Source organism: Aaosphaeria arxii (genome assembly GCF_010015735.1).
Source record: "Aaosphaeria arxii CBS 175.79 unplaced genomic scaffold BU24scaffold_1, whole genome shotgun sequence".
In the NCBI taxonomy this organism is placed as follows: Eukaryota; Fungi; Ascomycota; class Dothideomycetes; order Pleosporales; genus Aaosphaeria; species Aaosphaeria arxii.
Genome location: NW_022983474.1, coordinates 2,741,255 through 2,761,822, shown reverse-complemented (window position 1 = coordinate 2,761,822; position 20,568 = coordinate 2,741,255). Strand labels below are relative to the sequence as shown.

Genomic DNA, 20,568 nt, shown 5'->3' with positions numbered 1-20,568 from the left:
AAATCAACTTGGCCCTCCTCCAAGGAACATTATGGTCCGTTATAATAGATGAAAACAACGCCACGGCAGTTCAAGGTTGCCATCCTTCAAGAGATGCACGGGGCTCAGAGGCTGTTTTGTTTGTACTTTCTCAGTACCAGCTCTCAAATCCACCTGAGGTTTGGGGCAGTCTTATCTAACTACTCTTTTATGGAGATAGGATGTTCCACGCTTTCAAGTGCTAAAGATTTCTAACGTGTTGGTAAAATCCTATACGGCCCCAAACCACTATTAGACTTGGTTTCTCTGACTGGCTGCCTTAGTGACACTCAAACGGGGATGCTCGACCATATCGTGTCTGTCAGCAAATCATACAACAGCGCATTCGAGGGCGGGCTGTTGCACAAGAGGCGAGTGGCTTCAGACGACAGACACACGATTGTGCACGTAGTCATACCACTCACTTGAGCAATTCCCTACGCAGATGATTTTGAGCATCCTCAAAGGCTTTTCGTAAGTCACTGACGACAGTGAAGGTTGGCTTGGTTCGGTATAGTCAGTGATCGGTTCCTGCAAATGCTCATCGAAAGAAATCGTCCCATCCTGTTGATATTGATCCAGTAATGCCTCGTCACATACATTGTGCCTTGCGTTAGCTCATTGCTAGTTGGATGAGGCATGCCGCTATCCAAAGACTGGGGAGACTACGGCGCCTCCCGTTGAGCCGTCATTGTTCGTTGATTCTAGGGCCGGGAAGCCCCAATTCAAGAGAACCTCAGGCTACGGAAATGGTATATCCACAGATATCACCTTCCCGTTTCTGCCATTATTTTCTGTAGGCCAGGTCTCCGGACTTGGCTTAGCCACTACGCATGAATATCAGTAATGCGCCACATGTGGCATAGCCTCATTCACTCTTATGATCAACAAACGACTGGACAACAGTGCTGCATTTGATAACATTTGACGCCTTGACAGCCTCGCAGTGATAACCTGGGTGAATACAAAGTCCGTAGTGCGGCACAGCGAAGGCATGAATATACATTGACGATTTGTATAAAGGATTATTGGGCAACTCTGGTTTCCCTGGGCATTGTCTTTCTTGTACTTTTCATTGATTCTGGCCCTGCTATCTGAGGATAAGAAAACAACGATATTTGCGAACCCCCACTCTTACGCCGTTCGCTTTTCCGACAAAGTCCTTTACCAATATCCAATTGAAGTGCAACAGCTTGAGGTGATTCTGACGCTAACGCACGAGCGTTTTGCCCCCACCAATCACAGCGGGTGTAGCACTTGTTTTGCGGGTTTCTTCTTTTCTTACACAATACGCATCCCTCCCATTTGCGCTCCAACAAAGACATCACGCAACCGTAGCTTTCAATCGGTTGTTTTATTCTCTGCTTTGTTTTTTCCTCTGGTGTTATGAGGAGATACAACGGTTTCCAAGCATCAGACTCGTTTCAATAAAGAATTGCATTGTCAGTTTGGGGGCGGCTCACTTTCACTCACTAGTGAAGCAGCAAAGCCGCCCAAGCAATCAAGCGGAGACCAACATCAACGTACCCACGCTACAAACTCCATCACCACATAAAAACACCGAGAGCAGTTAACGTATTGGATAGACTCTGCACTTTGGGAGGCAAAGCCCGATCGCCCTCTCCATCCATACATCCATCAGTCACTGCTCCAAGGACCCCAGCGCATCATCCGTTGTTTTTGAACTCGATCTGAAAAGAAAGATAAAGACGAGTACATAGCTAACAGCGGTATAGATAGCGATCCTTGAAGTGAGGTAGAGTTCGAGATGGCGTCCCTCTCTCAATCTCAGACCAATAAGATTGTTGCGCAGCTGTATTTGGAGAAGTTCTGTAACACTTCTGGGAAATTAGTGAATGCAGTAAACCTTGACAAATTTCGAAAGGTAGTCCTTAAACAATATCCAAATTGTTCAGAGACGATCGCTGTGTCATTGAAGACACTCGACAAGGAAATTATCAAGGAATTGTGCGAGGACGGCCATGTCGACGCCAACGGTCGTTTTCTGGAACCCTCTGTTCTATGCCTACGGCTCCAAAGTATGCGACCTGATCTCGGCCCAGTCCAATGCAAAGTATGGGTTGAAAAGATTGAAGAAGAAAACATCAACGCCACTGCACAACGATCGAAATCGCTCTTGCTAAATCGACAATGGGATACCAACAGTCAAATAGGGGTGAACCACCTAATTGAAACTGAATATCAGCGGCGCTATTTTCTCAAAAATGGGAAGTCTTTGCCACTAAAGGTCAGCAATTTCCGTAAAGCGCTGATTAAGGAACATCCGCAGTTGTCTAGCCACATTGATGTAGCTTTCGAGAGGTGAGTTTGCGCATCTCACTAGTCAGCGAAAATTCAGATTATTGATGATTCAAATAGACTTGAAGATAGGATCAACGGTAAGGGTATGGATACAGAGACTACCGTACCCCCGGAAGCCCCTGCAACGACAGTCGCATCCTTGCCCCTAGAGGAGTGGGTACATAAGAAGTTCCTCTCACGCGGATTCGATAAGGATGGCAAGTTCCGTGGATGGCCGAAGTTCACTCGCATTGTTGTTGGCAAAAAGCCGAAGAAGGAAGAAGAGATATTGAGCATAATTAAAAGGTACGGGGATGATTCCCCCTCAACATCAGTTTGAAATGTACTAAATATGCTGCAGACTGAGCGACCCTGATCACCCACTAAGCTGGCCAAATCTTCCGACTACTCGAACTATTGCGAACAAACCACAAACGCCTCCCCCTGCACTGGAGAATCATATGCCTAATCTATCTACACTAGCTCTCGAAAGCACCACTTCGGTCACAGCTGACCCTGTCTCTAGTGATGAATCAGAGCCGGTAAATGCATTGGAGACGAAAAAGACAGCAGCCTTGACCGAGAATACGAATACACTTGCAAGCAAGTCTGGAAAATCTCCGAGCAATGCCAATGGTATTCTTACGCCCCTGCCAGAACCAAGCTCGAACGCAACAGTACCACTAACTCCCAGGACAGGCAATGCGAGGGTCAAGCCCGAAACGGATCGCATTACAAAGAAAGACACGCGAGGCAACAAGCGCAACGGCCATGTCTATCCGAGCTACAATCATATGGATTGCCTACTTCCTGATGATCATGAGTTGGACGATGTGCAAGAGACATCTGCGCATGATGTTCGGCATGCGCCATTGATCGCTGAGGATCTAATCACACACGAATACAAAGATGCTCTGCCACAGTATGGATTTTTCGGATTGCACGAGAAGTCGAGGCTATTTTTGAATACAAACGTACCATTCTCGGCGTTCATATGCGGAGTACAGGGTAGCGGGAAGAGTCACACGACCTCCTGTCTGATTGAAAATGCACTCATCTCGTCGCAAACTCTGGGCCGGCTGGAGCAACCCCTCTCGGCACTAGTGTTCAGTTACAGCAACATGAATGGAGAAGGATCTGGACTCAATGTCAGCGAGGCTGCCTTCCTTGCGTCACCAAATCCCTCCCTTCCTAATCATCCATATGTTGAAAAGGTTACAGTGCTGTATTCGGAGTCAAATCCGGGCTTAGCAAGGGCCTACAAGCGCCTTCCGAACGTTGAAGCAGTACCATTCAAGATCAAGCCGAAGCACCTTGACATTGGAACCATGCTCACGTTGATGAATGTCGATGAGTCCAGCTCGCCACCTCTGTATCTAGGTGAGGTTACTCGGATCTTGAGGGAAATGGCAAAGCGAGGCTGCGAGGGCGTGGACTATATAGAGTTCCAGAGGAAACTGGAGTGCTGCGATTTCAATCCCGCACAGCGACAAATGCTCGACCTTCGTCTCGATATCCTGGAGTCATTCCTCGACTTGAACGACGACATTCCTGAACCTCAATATCGACCGGGCGAAATCACAATCATGGACATGTCGTGCCCGTTCGTCGATGCGAGTACAGCTTGTGTTCTCTTCAATATCGGGCTAAAGAGATACTTGCAATCCCAAGCGGCAGGAAAGATGGTTGTGCTGGACGAAGCACACAAGTACATGCTGGATAACCCCGGTGCTCGAGCCTTGAATAACCAGCTCTTGCAAACCATCCGATTACAGCGTCATTTCGGGGCACGCGTAATTATTTCCACACAGGAGCCTACATTGCTGACTGATCTTATCGCACTATGCTCTATCGCTGTCATCCACCGCTTCTCCTCACCACAGTGGCTCTCGGCACTAAAGAAGCACATTCCCACATCCTACCTCGACCACGACACGCTTTTGAGGGATATCGAGAGTCTGAGGACGGGTACTGGGTTGCTATACTCTCCGAGCGCAATTCTGGGCAAAGATGAGACTGGCGCATTGATTAAGGGCATGAGCAAGCTTATCAATGTGAGCATCAGGAAGCGAGTAACTGCAGATGGCGGTGCTTCCATCATGGCCGTCTAGAACCTCAGAATTCTTCTGGGACGGGACGCTCATCATCTCCTTGGAAGTTTGAGCTGCTTTTGTTGCCCTCCACTGGATCTTCGGTCTGGTGTTACAATGGTGTTGCATCTAGGTTTTTTGACCGATTGATGAAGGTTACTGGTTGGGAAATTGTACTACAATAGGCTATGTAATGGATACTAAATGAAAAACAATGATAATCAACAAACTGCAGCCGATACTCTGCCGTTCAATTTCCATACGATGGGATGTAGAATAGGAGCAAGAGTCACGTGATATTATACTATCATAACATATTGCAACCCTGAAAAACACCCAATCAACAATAGTAGATGAAATGCACCATTGAACGTCTGGCTCTTGTCCTCGTCAGGGGTTAGGTTCGACCGTAATCTTCTCTTTGTAGGCAACAACGGTCCGTGCCCACGATCAATGAATTCTACAGGTTATAGCTACTTAAGGAATCGCCCCGTCGCCATCATCCATCGACAATCCCACAAACCCCTCATTCATCCATCATGGCATATCCGGCTGTGTTCGAGGACACTCGCCGCTATTACGAGGCTCCAGAGTTTTACTTGGGCGATTGTGTTTCGGTGATTTTCCTTTTCAAAACGCACCGCCAGCAACGCCACCAAATAGTAAAGAAACTGTTGGATGGCGACGATAAACCTTGGCCAGAAGGCGTTGAAAAGAAGCGCTTGGAAGTTATGCCGTGGTTACGAAACTATACTCCAAACAGCAACATCGTCTTTAAGCTCTTGAACGAATACAACGGATCTGCAAGAGTATTCATTGATGAAGAAGGTGCAGAAAAGGGCAATTGCATTATCGGCCATCTAGTTAAGGTCAAAATTGGAGCTGGATATGGAAATGACACATTCGAGCCTGAGTTCGCGAGGGTCGAACTGAAAAAGACATTGTACCTCATTTCGAGCAATGAAGCACGACAATACCAATCCTACTTCCCTGGGTTTCTTGATGAAGGATGCAAACTAGAAGATTCTGGTGTCGATGGCGCAGATAAACTTTTACAAGAAGAGTCTATTCACACCCAAAACGAGTGGAAATGGCCAACACATATCCCCGGAGATCTCCGCCTGCAGATCGAGAAGCCTGTTATAATATCACTTATCCACCTCACGGATGCGGAACTGAAGGAAATCCAAAGTGATGTCGGGACAGATGACGTTGATATTATCAACTGGCCCTCCGATATCGATCCAGCAACTCAGACTGACACCTGGCACATTTTTGATCGAATCAAGCCCGACTTCCCAGGCGAGAACACCAAAGTGCACGGCTTCTTCATCGACAGCGATAATTTCGCTGGCCCAAGACGGGAACCCGAACTTTTGCTCCTTACACTCGAGCTTGGCGAAGCCTGGTGCCGTGGTTTGAAAGGAGGAGATGGTGTGAACACATTCACTATGGAGAACTTCTTGCGAGGGCATGCGATCGAGAAGAATTTATTTACAGATGCGTGGAGAGCAACCTTTGTGACCCCCGAACTAGAGAAGGAAAACCAGATGCGAGGTCTGAATCTCCACGGAATGTTCAGCCCTGTCAGTGTCAACATTGGGAATCCACACGTACCCGCCGTAATATCAGAGTTACCCGTTTTTGTGTTACAGAAAATCACAGCCGTCCAAGAGCGCATGCTGCGAGACGACTGTAGACATGACTGGGACGAGCAAATTGTACACGTACCTAGAGGCGATGGGACGTTTAGGTCTCTAATGCGATGGTTCCAGACGGCCGAGTTCATGCGCTACAACGAGAAACCACCACGGGATTTCATTGCTATTGATAAGATCACTGTAGCAGGGCTGGATGAACGTGCAGCAAAATCAGGCGATCCTACGACTACGGAGGAAAGGCCGTTGAACATTTTGCTGGCTACATGCGCAAATGTTTGGTATACAGGTGACGACGAAAATGGACCACAGCTAGGACTCGACGAGGTCGGCTATCGAGTCGGTCGTGTATTGAACGAAGACTGTTGTTCATGGCAGGAATGGACTGGACATTGCTCGCAGGCGATGGGGCTGAACAGTTTCATCGAAGAATATGAAGAACAGTTGGATCAAACAGGTACGGGGAATTTCTACTGGAATTGCTTTGACGAGGACGATGAAGAGTTGGATGAGTTGGTAACCTTGATGGAGTAGCTACCGATATTACTTCCAAGATCTGTCCTCACAGTATGAGAGTTCTGCCAAAAGTGGTATAGCATTTCAATGCCATCCTCAGGTGCATTGCCTTATATTAAACAAATTTCCTGCTCTACCAGGCCAGAGAGTCTCGAAGCTTGGAAGTGCATGATACCATGTAAATAGCACTCCCCGATAAGCTTATACTGCCCTGGCTCTTTACCTTCCCTCACCACGAAGGGCACTCTTGAGCCAAAGAGTAATACCACCTTGTCACCGGGTTTTGTTTCTCCAGGCACAATTCCAATATACCCCTTCTTTGTTGTGCATAGTGCGGCTCCTGGAATCAAACCTAGGAAGTTCGAGACTGTTTGCAGATATGCATTGACGAGCCTTCGTGACGCATCCGACATTTCATCCATCTGTTTACGAGCGTCCTGGTCGAGACGAATGCCACAAATTGTCGATTTGAATTCGGGTGCCCACACCTCTTGTTTTGAAGATTGCGGTGAGTTCTTGTGATAAGGGCCTATAGCATCCCCAATGAGGCACTTTACACGAAGGTCGTCTTCCCAATCAGGGCCTGCGTCTGGGTACCGACCAAAGTTTGCTATGCGTTTTGAAGCTTCGAGTACATCACTGAATTTGAGTGAATATCGTGTTATCTCAAGACCACGACAATCTCCGATGGAATCGAATACATAGCCCTTCAGTACGAGTATTGGGGCAGCGTCTGTCGAATTTGGTTCACGAACGACAACACCTCGCGATCCTGGAGGATGGGCATTGAAAGAATGGTTACCATCTCCGGTACCAGTAACCATCCAGGATGATATTGTCGGCATGTATGGTTCTACCCTTCTGAAATTCATGAAATCAGGTATCCAAGTGCAGAAGAAGGATGACTTTCCGCTGCCTGCGCGATACAATAATTGCAACCAATCATGGGATGCGACATACTGTTTGGCGTATCTTGCTAGGATAACATTATCCGTTGACTCGTAATCTGGGTAGAACGCTTTTACATCAGTGGCATCCGTGGCCATGTGTAACATCGCGAACAGTTTGTCTCGTGGTTTAGAGGATTCAGTGTGGTGGAACATCTCCAGCAATTGCAATAGACTGTATCGTCTACCCTCCTTCAAATAGAGCTGCCGGGTCTTGTTGAGGTGCAGGGCAGGGCCCGATCTGTGTAGTGCTTCGCGCTTCTCCAGTAATTCCTCTTCACATAGAGAAATTGCGGCGATGAAGTCATCCCATCCAAGTTCTTGGTCATGACATATTATTGACACATCTGAGCCAAACACCAGCTCTTGTATCGTCCAAGTTCGACCAAACCATGCTCGAGCCAGGAACTCGCTGATGTGTTCGATTTTAGTTGCTGGATCCAAGGTAATGTCGGATGAACGGGGGAGATTCCGCAAACTGAGGAGCCAGTCCATTGCATACAGATCTTCAGCTCGTTGACCTCCGGTCCAAATTACCACTTTCTCTGCAGTGTTGTAGAGGGTTCCCATCCGCCGTACTTGCATATTCTTCTCAATGTTGTTGCCTTGATCAATACAGATCGCATCAGCCCATATAAGAGCCTTTACACGCTTTCTTCTGAGACACCTAAGGCACTCATTCAAGGAGTCTGTGATTCGTATCTTCCCTTTGCTAGTCTTAAAGAAAGGGGACTGGTCGTTTGGATCAGATCCCCAGACATAAGAAATTGCCCAAAATGATGTCTCGGGGTCCCTCAAATCCTTAACAATGAGTTCTCCTTGTAGATGCTCGTTATCATTCCCAAGTGTTAGCTCCAACAGTCGTATTTCTTGGTCACCGACGTAGAGGTCTTTGTAGATATCATGTATTTCCGTTACGAGACCTTTGCCTAATGAGTCTCGTGAGAGAATTGCAGGGGTGGCCGTGGAAACGCTGCCTTCGAAAGAGCTGTTGACTTCGAGAGATATCACTCGTTTCAGATACAGCTTCCAAGGGTCCGCGTAGAGCGCAAATCCAGGATCATCGTGTATATTGTACACTCTTGCAATGATGTAAATATTCTCGATTGAACCTTGCCTGCCGACTGTGGTCATTTCCCTGGCCTACCAATCCTCTTTCATTAGTCTAATGCACAGAAGATTGAATTTGCGAAGAGACCGACTGGTCTCAGACGGCCTCAACTGGATTATGGGCTCACCTTTTCGTACTGCTGACTTGGGAGGATGAACGGGGAGTGGAGTCCACCGCTAGTAGCGCATACTTCTATATGGAAGCTGCAGATCTCTGCAAGCGAAAGACTATCGACAGCATCATCAGCATTCATCAAATCTTTGAGCTTCCCCTCCGTGTCTACAATTGTGAATGTAGAATGAATAACATATTCATTCTGGTTCTGTGGTAAGAAGGGTGCGTGTCCATTTCGTAGACGAAATTCACTGGTCCAATGCTCGTTCGGTTTGTACACGTTCTGGCCGTGGATGTCCTTGCCGAAGAACCCCTCGAAATGGCGTGACATCTATACAGGATTAGTTCTCGGAAGCACATATAGGCTTATAATGGCCCATACATATAGCTCAGCCAGATACCGTGTCTCTTTGGTATCTTCGCCATAGAATACCATCCTTGGGGAAGGATCTACCAAGTGTACTCTTCCGGACTTCATATGCACAAATCGCTTTGCATCCTTCCTGTATCTCCTATTGGATAGCAACGTTTCGTCGTAGTCCCTAGAAGAAATGAAATCCGCTCGTTGCGGTGAGGGCTTTTTCCCACTTATGCTGTTCTCCATCGAATCTGTTGACGCGGTCCTTTGTTCTGTGTCATTCGACGGAAAATCGCGCCATTGAGCATTAAATTTCTGTTCACTTATCAGGCCCAAGGAAGAATCATGTTTCTCTTCTCCTTCAGGCCTCTCAGTGTTGATCTCATGGTGGACCACTTTGGTATCACCATTCAAGGGCTCGACCTCTCCCATTACACCCTCATCAAGCGTCTGCGATGCAGGTTCTTCTTGAACCATCCCTTCCGCTATAGTCTTATCTCCATCTACCCCAGATCCTACGCTAGCCTCAGAACTTGCCTTCTCAGCCACGCTTTGACTTGCTTGTAGTCCTATTTCTAGTCCAGCTGGCTCTTCAGTGCTAGACGCCGTGAGTGCTTCTGGGATCTCTTGCTGGCCATCTAGCATTTCGTTTGGTTTCGTGGCCGGAGAATTCGCAGAATCCTTTGCCGTATCAACATTCTCCGGTGCCAAATTTGTCTTCTTCCCTGAGTCTTCCTTATTGGATGCCGGATTCTTACTTTCAGGCCGGACGACTTCTAGCACAGATCTATTAGAATAGTGCAAGAAGGGGAGAGAAGCATGAACCGCAACCAGATCATTTTGACACTTGCTAGGCAATAGAACTTACCTTTTCTTTTCATCTTCATCGGATGTCTCCGCCTTGGCCATCTTTCTAGATCTTTTTTCAACCGGGCCAAATTATTGTAAGCAAGAATTTGGGTTAGGCACACGGCGTCATCTTTGTCCTCAATACCGAAGAAGTCGAGAAGCCCTTTAGACATTTCTGGTGGAGGCGGCTCAGTCAGCAAAGCCTCTTCCAGATCGTTTCCCCCCGCAATATATATCACGAGCGCATTATCTTCAATTCTACAGCTCACTTGAGAATGGTCAGGCTGGCTCTCAATGACCATTTCGCCAGAATTCAGTGTCCAGCTGTTGCCGATCTGTTCACATCCTATGGCGCGGATATTTTCCACATTGCTCATCAGTTGCGCAGGATCTGGGAATATGTAGTTGCTCAGAATTGCTCTACAAAAGAGTGTCAGTTTATACCAGAATATCATGTAATTTTCTGTTACTCACGAATGTATGTAAGGCACTTTTTTCCGAAGGGCTTCTGTGTACTTTTCTAATGGTTCTGGCTGCTCGGCTTTGAAGGCATTCTGGGTAGCCACTTTTGACAAGCACCTTTCTTCCATCTTGAGTCCCTCTATCAATCTTTTCAATTGGATAGAATTCAATGATGACAGCTCGGCCATATCAACCAGCCCGACGAAGGCTTTATGCAGGTGATGACGATCTGGTATAAACCAAGATTTGTCATCGTCGCTTGAACGAAGGACGAAGGTATCCGATCTGGAACCCGTTAACCTTACGGGAATCATGGGAATGGACTTGAATGATTGATGCATGGAAGAAACCCAGGCTTTCTGGGGATCTGCAATTTCTGTCGGACTGTAGTGCGCTGAATCCACCCAGAACGTTGGGATGTGGGCCAATAGTGATGATATGTGGTCTATGCCGTCCGTGTCGCGTAACTGCATGGCCTCTAGTATTAAATCCTGTTCTGTTGCATTTCTCATTGTAAGTTTTGCCGCAAAAAGATATTTTCGATCCTGATAAAAATCTATCAATCGCGGGACCCGCTTCAAGCATGAAGGTCCATCCCATACACATGCGTAGAAGCCTTGCCAAACTCCTCTTGATGCGCCAACTGATTCGGGCACGTAAATCGCATCGCTATTTTGGAGAGCCTTTCTGAGGAAGTACGGTCAGTTTCAGTGGAAAATTTGGAGCATTTGAACTTACTGAATGCCTCTGCCATCAGGACCATCGATAAAGCTCTCTAGATGCATGTATATATTATCCATGTGGGCATGGCTTACGTTTGTACCTATAATCTGGTGCAAATGTCGGACGAAAACGCTGGCCGTGAGCTCATGAATGACACCGAAGTTGTCGAGAAAGTTCCATGAATCCTCGTCAGGATCTGGCACATCAAGTAGTCTATCTACTGGTACCGCTCCTCGTATTTCTTGAGAACCTCTTTCGCTTTGCAACGAACACAATGTAATACAGATCGAACATCTCTCAATGCGGCGTCCGCAGCGCTCAAACGTTTTCGTCTCGCAGAGCTCAAGTAACTTTTTCCTAGGAAGATAGGCTTCTCCAAGTTTGATTTTGATTGACCGATCCTTACTGTGACATGGCACCATTATATCTCGGACAGCTTTGTTGAGTTCCTCCTTCGAACTATTCTCCAATGTGCTTGGTGCATCTCCAGATTTGTTCCGATCGGACTGAGTGAACCAAGGGCCATAAAAACGCCAAGTCTTGCTCAGCATCTGTAGCATTCGTATCGGGCGCTCCTGAGCTAGAGACTTGAAGTCGTTGTGCAATTTGCAGCCGATGCCATCATCCGACGTTGCTACACGTAGCATCTTTCGGACTTTCACAATTTTTACCAAGAACTCCAGCCCAGCTGGCTCATCGCCGAATTCTTTCATATAATCAGGATGAAGAAACCGTAACCGAGTCTTAGAGCCATGAGATACTAAACTTGCAGACTGGGGCTCGGAAGACTGAATGTATATGTCGCTTGTTCTGCAAAACTCTCCACTCTCGTCTATCCACCACAGATCTGGTACGTCATTGTGCTTTGTCCTTTTTGGTGTCCAACCTGAGCGATAAAGAAAAGTCATCTGTGACACCATATCTTTGGTGCTGTAGAGAACTTTCAACTTATCGAGTAATTGATAGGAGTCCCACCATGTATACGTTCTGGAGTACTCCTTATGTTTTTTGATGATATGCTTGCAAAGTTCTGATGGTGTACCATCCTTGATTCCAATGGCCCTAAGTAATTCCGCATGCGATTGGTTCTTCATGACTCCGGGGTGGACGACGAACACATTCTCAACGCTTAGTGGGAATGCTAGGTTATCCTGCTGTTCAGGAGCAAAATAGCAATAGCCAGCAGATGGAGAGACCCAATCACCACTACTGAGCGGCACAATCTCTAGGCCCGCAATATCCTCACGATAATCCTTGAGCAAAATCATCAAAGCATTGCATAGTTGCTCATACCACATAAGTGGCATTGTGCGAAAACGGGCCGGATCGTCGGCAATGAACCTCCGAAGATCAGAGAGAAAACCTTCAGTTGTTTGCGTTTCGACACCGAGACTTTGAAATATATCGAGTACACCAACAGATTCAATAGGATATTTCGGATTTAGTGGGGGTCTTGCACAGTGTTCTTGAGGTATTAGTGGGGAGCCATCTGTGTTCATGAATTCCTTCGGGACGTGCATCAGATTGCCGGGTAGCATGAAATTCCCCTGGGAATCCTCAAGAATGGCGGTTTGAGACAGTGTAGCTTCTAGCTTTGCTGGCAGAGAACTAAATATATCCAGCTCAGCATTCTCAAAGTGAATCAGCAGCGGCCATGAGTATCGCAAGACAGAGTCGTCCCAATTCTTGAGCTGCTTTATAGCTTCTATTAAAGCAGTGTGGAGCATATCGACGAGGTGACGATTCCATTCATTGGAGTCAATCTTTTCACGACTTGTAGTGACGATGAAGTCGGACTGAATGTAGAACTAAGTCATGTCATTAGTTGAGTTATCAGATCGAAACTGGATACAATAACGAACCTTGAAGCCATACTTCCCCACAGGTAGATAGGCATATACGCCTCCACGGTTGTCTTTGTCTCTCGAGCCAAAGCTCTCCGGAAATGCCAGGATGATCTCTGTGTCATTCTGAAGTGGTCGTGATACATGATATGGAAGGTCGATCACAGGATATCTGAAAACCACCAATGATGAGCCACTTCTATTCCGCTCACACCGAATTCTATGAAGTACCCTTGCAGTTTTGGGGATGCTCTCTGCGGTGAGTCTATTGAATGTTGGCCCACGAGCTCTTGCCAAGATACCATCTGCATGGATGCTGATATTAATTTGTCGGACTTGTTGAAGGAATAATAGTATGATTGGATCTACCCCTTCCAAAGCACTTCGTATGTGAGCATTATTTTCAGCTTCCAAGTCGATCAAGATTCCGGTGTAACCTGGTGTGGTGGACACGGGGAACGCTTCCCAGATAGGCTGAATCCTGCCCAACAGTATGTTTTTATCGAATTTGAACTGGTAAAAGCCTGATTTGAGCCAGACAGAGCTACAGACCTTGAATACCGATTTGAAGCCGATACCCTTCTCGCCAATCTGTTTTCTTGTTGGGTTCGTTTTTTTCTTCGTGCTATTACTTGCATCGCATAATGCCTCAACGTCGGCTTTGGAGAATCCAATTTCATTGCATTCAAAAAGCAGTCGGTTACCGGAGTGTCGAATATTGATAATTGGGCCTGCGGCATACTCCGTGTCGTCCGCGTTCTGGAGTAGCTCATAAATGAAATGGCCTCGTTTGCTGTACATTTGTTCACTGATCCTTACATGGATGTTATCATCAAGATTAAGCACTCGAATGCTACAAGAATGTAACTTACAATTTATGCAGACGATCCTCTCTTTCAGCATGGGCGCCAGATAAACGTGCTCGAATAGCTTCTATGTGTTTCTCCGCCTCGGCGGGAGATTTAGGGTAGTCTACGCTCCTCGACATTGTGTGGCGTGCATCTCTGTATCGAGCTCTGGTTTAATGGACAGTCCAATATTGAATGTCATACCAGAAAGCTGATATTTCAAGGGTACCGCAATCGACGGGAAATCGTGTCAGACTCAAAGCGCGTCGCAGACTCTGGTTAAATTTTGAGCCCTCAAAGGGCAAATTGTAATTCTAAAGACCTTGCCCTAGTCTACAAAAGGATGCGGCTCCAAAGTAATGTTCTGATGCTGAGCTGGCATTCTGTCAACAGGTCGAAGCGAGTCTGCATGATTTCGCCGACGTCGCATACCTCGGTACCAATGAGAAAGCAGTGAGTGACAGCTGAGGTGACAAAGTGCATTCAGCTCAATGCCATATTAGGGCACTGCTCGCGTACCCCACTTTCCCTGTTTACACAGCTAACTCGGTCCTTGGAAATCCATCCGTGCCCTATCAATTGGGAGTGGTTCAAAATTGCCATTTGCTGCGATAACCGCCCACCATGTTCCACTCATCACAGAATCTCCGATTCGCGTGAAAATGTCCGTGTATTCGGCTTGAGCGATGGATGGTTGAAATTACTTGTATTGAAAAGCGGCTGATCTAGCCATCACATCTTGGACCACTTGCTGCAGTATCACCAGCTTATAATTCTATGTGCGTTTATCCCTCGAGCAACTCACATATTACCAGTGCAAGGCCGTACCCTTGTGCAATGCACGCCTGGATATTCTTTATCCGCCACAAAATCATGGCGGCATACACAGTCAACATGCACGCAGGAGGGCCCCCTCAAAATGAAATTTTGGGCCTTAGCAACATTGGACTACTCTAGCTTGGTATATCCATTCTTGTTTCTCATAAGAAGCGGAGCGTGAATTTAGTTAACCAACTATGTTTCACTTTCGTTGTGGTCCTAATACTGCTTCTATTCCATATCAGAGGGCTGCAGATCATTCTTGGAAGTACTAGATTTATTCTTACCACCAAGGCTGGTTTCTCTGCACTGTAGGCAGGGGCAGCGAAGCGAACAATGTACACTTACTACCAGTACACCTTTCCTCCAATCTTATAAGCTGAGGATGAGACGATTCACTGGTTGTTATCTGCAATGAAATTATGTATTTGCTATCGCAGAATATGGCTAACGAGAGAACGTGGACTTCCATTGAGAAGCAAAGATTTTAATGGCAATCATTGTATATCTCTAGGACATTCGTGTGATATGGTAGATACAACGAACTGCCTCCTTGATCTCAATCTACCCGTTAATTCTATTGGCGTCATATCCGTCAATTAACCCACAACGACCGGCCATTTCCATTAACGCATAAAGAGGGCACCGGGAAGTCGCTACAATATAATGAGAAAGATTTTGTATGCAAGTTGGAGCCAACATACCATACGTTATTGCTGTGTATCAGCGCTCCTTTTCATGAAGTCTTTTGTGGGAAGAGTAACCCCAAGAGTTCTGTGTCGGAGTCTATTTCAGAGTCTGATGTGGATCCGTCGAGATTCAGAGACATATAGAATTCCAGGAGTTGACGGCAGATGGCTTCAAGCACATTCTTTACATCGTGTGCCAAAATTAGCCCGAGAAAGCAGGACAATATCAGCAAGGCAACTTCGTATCGTCCGCATGGTCCGGAATCCCGGGGTTGACTCATCTCGTAGATCTTTTTGCCAGCAAGTATGTAGATGAAGCAAATCGCGGGAAGAAAGATTGGGTAAAATTTCATGGTCTGATATACTGCCACTGTTGATGCGGAGAAGAGAAGGCAAAGAACATTTGGCTTTGCAGCCTTGATGATATTCTTGACATGTTGGGCGAGCATGGTTATTGGTAATTTTGTATTTGAGCTCTGCGAGTGGAAGATTTGATTATTCGTTGTGGGAAGCGCAAAGTGGCAGAATCATGGGTATCAGTACATATAGGTAACACTGTACCAGTACTGCGGTACCTAACCTTAAAACGATTGCTCAACAATAATATTCTTCAATGTGGCTTTTGTTACAACTACCAACTTCTTGGATTTCGTAATAACACCGTTCTATAAACATATAGAATACTGCATGGCCGAGTAGTGTGCCTCATGAGAAGATATTGACGCTCCGCCAACGACTTCAAAATCCATACCTCTAAGATATCTCATCCAGGACCCTAGCAGGTCCCCTATGTTTGCGTGTGCACTCTTAGCATCAATGTTAAGGTAGCATATGACCAGTTTTTCGAATTTCGAGAAATCTTGTCTAGACCTACAGTCTGTTCTAAAGTGGAAGCAGAGAATTTGTTCAAAAGTGCTTCCAAACGATTTGTTGCGTTAGAGGCTGCACATTCGGAGTAGACACGCGATGTACGCAGATTTATGGGTAACTTGTGCATTGGGAATCCTAGAGTAACTTGATTAGAATTATTGCTTAGGTTGTATTGATGACGTTAACTTAAATTATCAGTAGAATTCGAAGACCGCGAGTTTGGTGAGCCTCCTGGTTCAGGATGAGTACAGAACCGCTGCCCCATCCCACCCAAGAATTACGCTGTAGTTTAGGAATCAAACAAAAACAACAGGGTCACAATGATGCTTCGCTATTTCTGCACAGAAATTTTGTATTGAAGTACTTTTCTCAGGTATTACAAGCCATCGCACATTACTTTCATGTGCCTATCCATCCTAAACGATAGCCCTAACTTATCGACGTGCAATTCCAATGAACAGCACATCATCACTTTAGACAATATTCAAACTACCTTAATATGTCAAAATGTACAGAATGAGGACAACTGTCTCAGTACTCCCTCTGTGCCGTTTAAGGCATCCATCCTTCATCTCACTAAACCTGTTTCTCCTTAGCATTTTCCCGCCTCGCCTCGGAAGATCGATTTGCTATATCTCATCGCTCTCTTCCTCAGCTCATAATCTCTTCCCTTCTTAACGTTCACTACAACCAAAATCTGAGTGGTACTTCAGCACTGTTCGATCTCGCAATTCATTTTAAGAGGCAGGTAACAGAACAAGCCACTAAAATTACCAGAACACTTCAAATATATGAGAAAGTCAAATAGATTCGGTCCTCTTATGCCTGGAACGTGTAGATCTAATGTGCTCGATATATCTGCCTAGATATAGTGACATTCAGCATCTCTCATGAACACCTATCCGCATATCTTCCACAACTGTACAGGATCTAGCGAACGCAGTGTATTAGAAGAAAATGGCCGCGGTCGGCATCCAGCTGATAGACCTTCCATCAGAGCTTCAGCTCAACGTCTTCCTGCTCCTCTCGTCTGTGACCGACGCCTTTAACTTACGCGCAACATGCCGTACCCTACATGACATATGGACAACTCACCGGCCTAAAATCATCAACGATCTCGTTATCGAACAGCTGGAGTGTTACCCCTATGCTCGACAACTTCTCATCACGCAACATCACCACGGCCCGTCCTCAGAGCCAAAAGCTCTGTCCGACCACGATTTATTCCGTTTGACACAAAACGCAAGGCGCATAGAGGAAGTGATACAGCATATTGAGCAGAAATTCGCCCTCGAACTCAAAAGTACATCTCCAGAGACACTCATCGTTGTCGCAGTATCTAACCTTTCTAACAGTTAGCGGCGTACCAACGGGTAAAAGAAGGAAAACTTGTGAAGGAAGCAACTCTCCTCCATCCAACCTAACTCATACCGAACGCCTTCGTGTCATCAGAGCCTGCTATCAGATATGGAGCATGTCGACCTACTCCGATAAGAAATCCGTCAAATCAAGCGTATATGCCTTCCGGCCTCGGGAGTTATTCTACCTCACCGAGCTCCTTGACCTAGCGGTTGATATAAAGTTTCCCAGTACACGTCTCTGGGAGATATCTCCTGCTTTCAGAGCATCAAAGAGCGCGCTTAGAAAGTTCTACCATGACACTTATGGCTGCGACAGGCACAGGACCAGACACTCGTACAACGATCCTGTAGCCTTGTTCTTTATCTGGGATTACTGGCAAGACACCCTAAAGAATCTCATTTGTAGGAGGCCGTTGTCAAATATGCGATGGGACCCACAGGCCGAGTCGCTCGAGCATTTGTGGGATTATGAGGCGGGAGACGAATTGCTTATTGCGAAAGACTAGTCGGCGACCTTTTCTATTTTCTTAATGGTATGCACAAATCAATTGGATTCTACCACTGAACGATTAGAACTTTTCACTCTCATACATTTAAGATTTGGATGGAGGGAGATATCAACAGTGGCGCAGCTGATATCTGCCCCTGCCTTTAGCCTTCCAAATGAGGTTAAACAATGACTCCAACTACACCCAATAGGGACTACACAGCCTTTTGCGCCCTTGAAGTATGGCGGTGCTTTTCTATATGGCTAGCTGTCAAGGTCTGCTGAGCATAATATTGATTGAACGACAATCCGTCCTGGGCTGTTCAGCCTTGTTGCTGCCTTACGTCTACTCTAACTACTTTCCTCCTTTCACTTTTCAGTGACTCTACCCTGCCAATCAAAATTGAGTCATACCAGATGGGAAGATACATAAACGAACTTGAAGCCACACTATATTCGCATACCTCAGAACATTACAATCAGTGGAGAGTCTGAAGAATCTTCATTCTACTAGACTCCACCTTCTCACCTGCGTGCTTCATCATGGCGGTCCATCTCCCCAATACCCTACAGACGCACTACGGCATGATAATATCGGCCGGCCGTCCCCAAGAGCGCCAATTCTTACCTCACATTGCAGATCTACAATCAGCGGGAGGCGGTTCGAATGAATCCCCTGTCTCCCTGATCTCGCAGGACAAACTCACAAACGACATCCGTGAAATCAGGAGCTTCGCCAATTGCAAGCAATACGAGCCCTCGGAGACATTACTCAGTGTAGTTGAGAACTACATACGAAACCCCGAGAAGCCTCAGACAGCGGGGGAGTGGAGTGATGGGAAGAAGAGGCGGATCGCAGCGAATCTGACTGCGTGTACCAGCGACGTGAGCAAGGAGGACTTGAAGAGATGGATCATGACGAAGACTCGGTTCGATCTGGAGCAAGCGGCGGCGGCGGTGGTGTCGGCGTTTGTGCAAGATGGACGGGTCGATGATGCGGTGCGGTTGGCGAGGAAGCTGGGAAGGGTTATCGCTACGAGTCATATGTGGATTGATCCTAGATACCCTCTACCTGCTGCGAGCACGACTGCTAGCATGGAGTCGGTGGCAAGGAAGCTCCGCATGTCTGCGGCACGGCAGAAGCAAGATATCCCTCTTGCTGCGGATTATCATGAGCTTGTTAAATTGTTGATGAGGGTGCGAACTACACGAAGGGCACCTGAGAATCGGTGTCTTCATATCCCGAATTGGATGTTCAATGAGGCCAATATCGAGCCTTGTGACCCTTTCAAAGCGCTGTCTCAGAACGGTGTTGTTGCTGGTGGCGACGGTCCGATGGCCCCAGTCCAAGAAGATTCAATCATAATTTCTCGAAGGCACTTCCGCCACCTTCAGAAATGTCTTTACGCTCTAAACAGATTCTGGGTTCCTGGGGTGCAGCTGAGAAGGGATATCAAGAAGCTCGGGGATGATGTCTTGTACGCGCACGGTTGGATCGAGAAGCATGTCTTCCAGGCAAATGACATTGCATTGCTCTGTCATTACTTCTTCCATTTCCAGCGCCGGCTGCAGAAAAAGGTTGTGAGCAATATGGACTGGACGGCCTTTATGGGCAAGGGAGAGGGAAAGACGTTATTCCAGAACAACCTCTCCATGAAGTCAACATTTGAGAATGCCCTTTACAACATTGCGGACGCCAATGAGGATGGTATCATTGTGGCAATGGGCGCAGATAATACCCTCGAGCTAATCGATCAGACATGTCTGATGATGAAGGAATATGTCGACACTCACGGAGCAGGCAAAACAGAGAATCTCACTTTCAAGAAGGGCGAGCATGGCGGGTCAGGCCGCGGGCCTGTAGATGACTACAACCTCCTCTGTGATATCCTCTCGAGTCTTAGGAATCAAGCCAAAGAAGAGGGAATTGTAGACGTACCGGGCCCGACGCACAAGTTTTTGGCCAAGGACATCATGCAATGGAACGATGCATGGGCGGACGATGCTTTCGCCAATGGCAAGAAGGCAGGTTGGGAGGATTGGCTGAGGAAGCGTGGATTGGCTGATGGCGATGACAATTGGGGAATCATCGAAGTAGAGAAAGACGAGAAGATGTTCATGCAATAATGAGGGGATTTTTTGATTTCCAATGTGTATAGGTCGTTGTCTGGGGTTTTTTTGGTGTTGCTATCTCAGCCCGAACCACGCCGAGGGAATTCCGGCAGTTTTCGGTATATTTTGTTTTTTGTAACCTCAAACGAGGAGTTCATCTTTTCGCGCAGGCATTGATCAATAATCATAATCATCATCCTGGAAGTTGCAAAAGAAAAGTCCTCGGTCTGATAAAAAGGAAAGCTCAGCACTTGCGTCAGTTGCAAGCCTATAGGTCGTCATTAGAAAAGGATCTGTAGGCCGATGTGATCAAACATGGCGCGAATGAACCAAAGGAGGCTCTGTTACACCATATATTCAAGCCATGTTCAACAACTGAAGGGATCCGAGT

General features: G+C 46.6%; 6 protein-coding genes across 6 annotated transcripts; 4 read left to right on the top strand and 2 right to left on the bottom strand.

The window, feature by feature from the left end:
• Positions 1–1,334: 1,334 nt before the first annotated feature.
• Positions 1,335–4,606, top strand: BU24DRAFT_417007 (uncharacterized protein). The gene is made up of 4 exons (XM_033526606.1): positions 1,335–2,340; positions 2,398–2,625; positions 2,681–2,955; positions 3,019–4,606. The coding sequence occupies exons 1-4, from the start codon at positions 1,787–1,789 to the stop codon at positions 4,428–4,430; spliced, it is 2,469 nt and encodes an 822-aa protein (XP_033389680.1). The 5' UTR covers positions 1,335–1,786; the 3' UTR covers positions 4,431–4,606.
• A 326-nt stretch (positions 4,607–4,932) lies between these two features.
• On the top strand, positions 4,933–6,858 carry BU24DRAFT_417006 (uncharacterized protein). The gene has a single exon (XM_033526605.1). It carries the CDS (start codon positions 4,949–4,951, stop codon positions 6,599–6,601), a length of 1,653 nt encoding a protein of 550 aa, XP_033389679.1. The 5' UTR covers positions 4,933–4,948; the 3' UTR covers positions 6,602–6,858.
• BU24DRAFT_457320 (uncharacterized protein) lies at positions 6,694–13,979 on the bottom strand (the record flags this gene model as incomplete). Its single annotated transcript, XM_033531531.1, has 9 exons — positions 6,694–8,673; positions 8,769–9,086; positions 9,138–9,889; positions 9,982–10,382; positions 10,437–10,969; positions 11,027–11,111; positions 11,163–12,955; positions 13,010–13,805; positions 13,864–13,979. The coding sequence occupies 9 exons, from the start codon at positions 13,977–13,979 to the stop codon at positions 6,694–6,696; spliced, it is 6,774 nt and encodes a 2,257-aa protein (XP_033389678.1).
• Positions 13,980–15,197: 1,218 nt separating this feature from the next.
• BU24DRAFT_417004 (uncharacterized protein) lies at positions 15,198–15,838 on the bottom strand. Its single transcript, XM_033526604.1, has 2 exons — positions 15,363–15,838; positions 15,198–15,314 (listed from the first exon to the last, which is right to left on the bottom strand). The coding sequence occupies exon 1, from the start codon at positions 15,794–15,796 to the stop codon at positions 15,395–15,397; it is 402 nt and encodes a 133-aa protein (XP_033389677.1). The 5' UTR covers positions 15,797–15,838; the 3' UTR covers positions 15,198–15,314; positions 15,363–15,394.
• Positions 15,839–17,498: 1,660 nt separating this feature from the next.
• Positions 17,499–18,119, top strand: BU24DRAFT_417001 (uncharacterized protein). Its single transcript, XM_033526603.1, has 3 exons — positions 17,499–17,561; positions 17,649–17,699; positions 17,764–18,119. The coding sequence occupies exons 2-3, from the start codon at positions 17,685–17,687 to the stop codon at positions 18,082–18,084; spliced, it is 336 nt and encodes a 111-aa protein (XP_033389676.1). The 5' UTR covers positions 17,499–17,561; positions 17,649–17,684; the 3' UTR covers positions 18,085–18,119.
• A 262-nt stretch (positions 18,120–18,381) lies between these two features.
• Positions 18,382–20,527, top strand: BU24DRAFT_417000 (uncharacterized protein). Its single transcript, XM_033526602.1, has one exon. The coding sequence runs from the start codon at positions 18,609–18,611 to the stop codon at positions 20,190–20,192; it is 1,584 nt and encodes a 527-aa protein (XP_033389675.1). The 5' UTR covers positions 18,382–18,608; the 3' UTR covers positions 20,193–20,527.
• The last annotated feature ends 41 nt before the right edge of the window (positions 20,528–20,568 follow it).

What these genes read in the sequence shown, in the direction of transcription:
- BU24DRAFT_417006 (XM_033526605.1), top strand. Translation starts at nt 4,949, where the DNA reads ATGGCATATCCGGCTGTGTTCGAGGACACTCGCCGCTATTACGAGGCT.
- BU24DRAFT_417007 (XM_033526606.1), top strand. Translation starts at nt 1,787, where the DNA reads ATGGCGTCCCTCTCTCAATCTCAGACCAATAAGATTGTTGCGCAGCTG. An exon ending in ATTGATGTAGCTTTCGAGAG is followed by an intron (nt 2,341 to 2,397) that starts GTGAGTTTGCGC and finishes TGATTCAAATAG; the next exon opens with ACTTGAAGATAGGATCAACG. An exon ending in ATCTCCGAGCAATGCCAATG is followed by an intron (nt 2,956 to 3,018) that starts GTATTCTTACGC and finishes CTCCCAGGACAG; the next exon opens with GCAATGCGAGGGTCAAGCCC.
- BU24DRAFT_417000 (XM_033526602.1), top strand. Translation starts at nt 18,609, where the DNA reads ATGGCGGTCCATCTCCCCAATACCCTACAGACGCACTACGGCATGATA.
- BU24DRAFT_417004 (XM_033526604.1), bottom strand. Translation starts at nt 15,796, where the DNA reads ATGCTCGCCCAACATGTCAAGAATATCATCAAGGCTGCAAAGCCAAAT.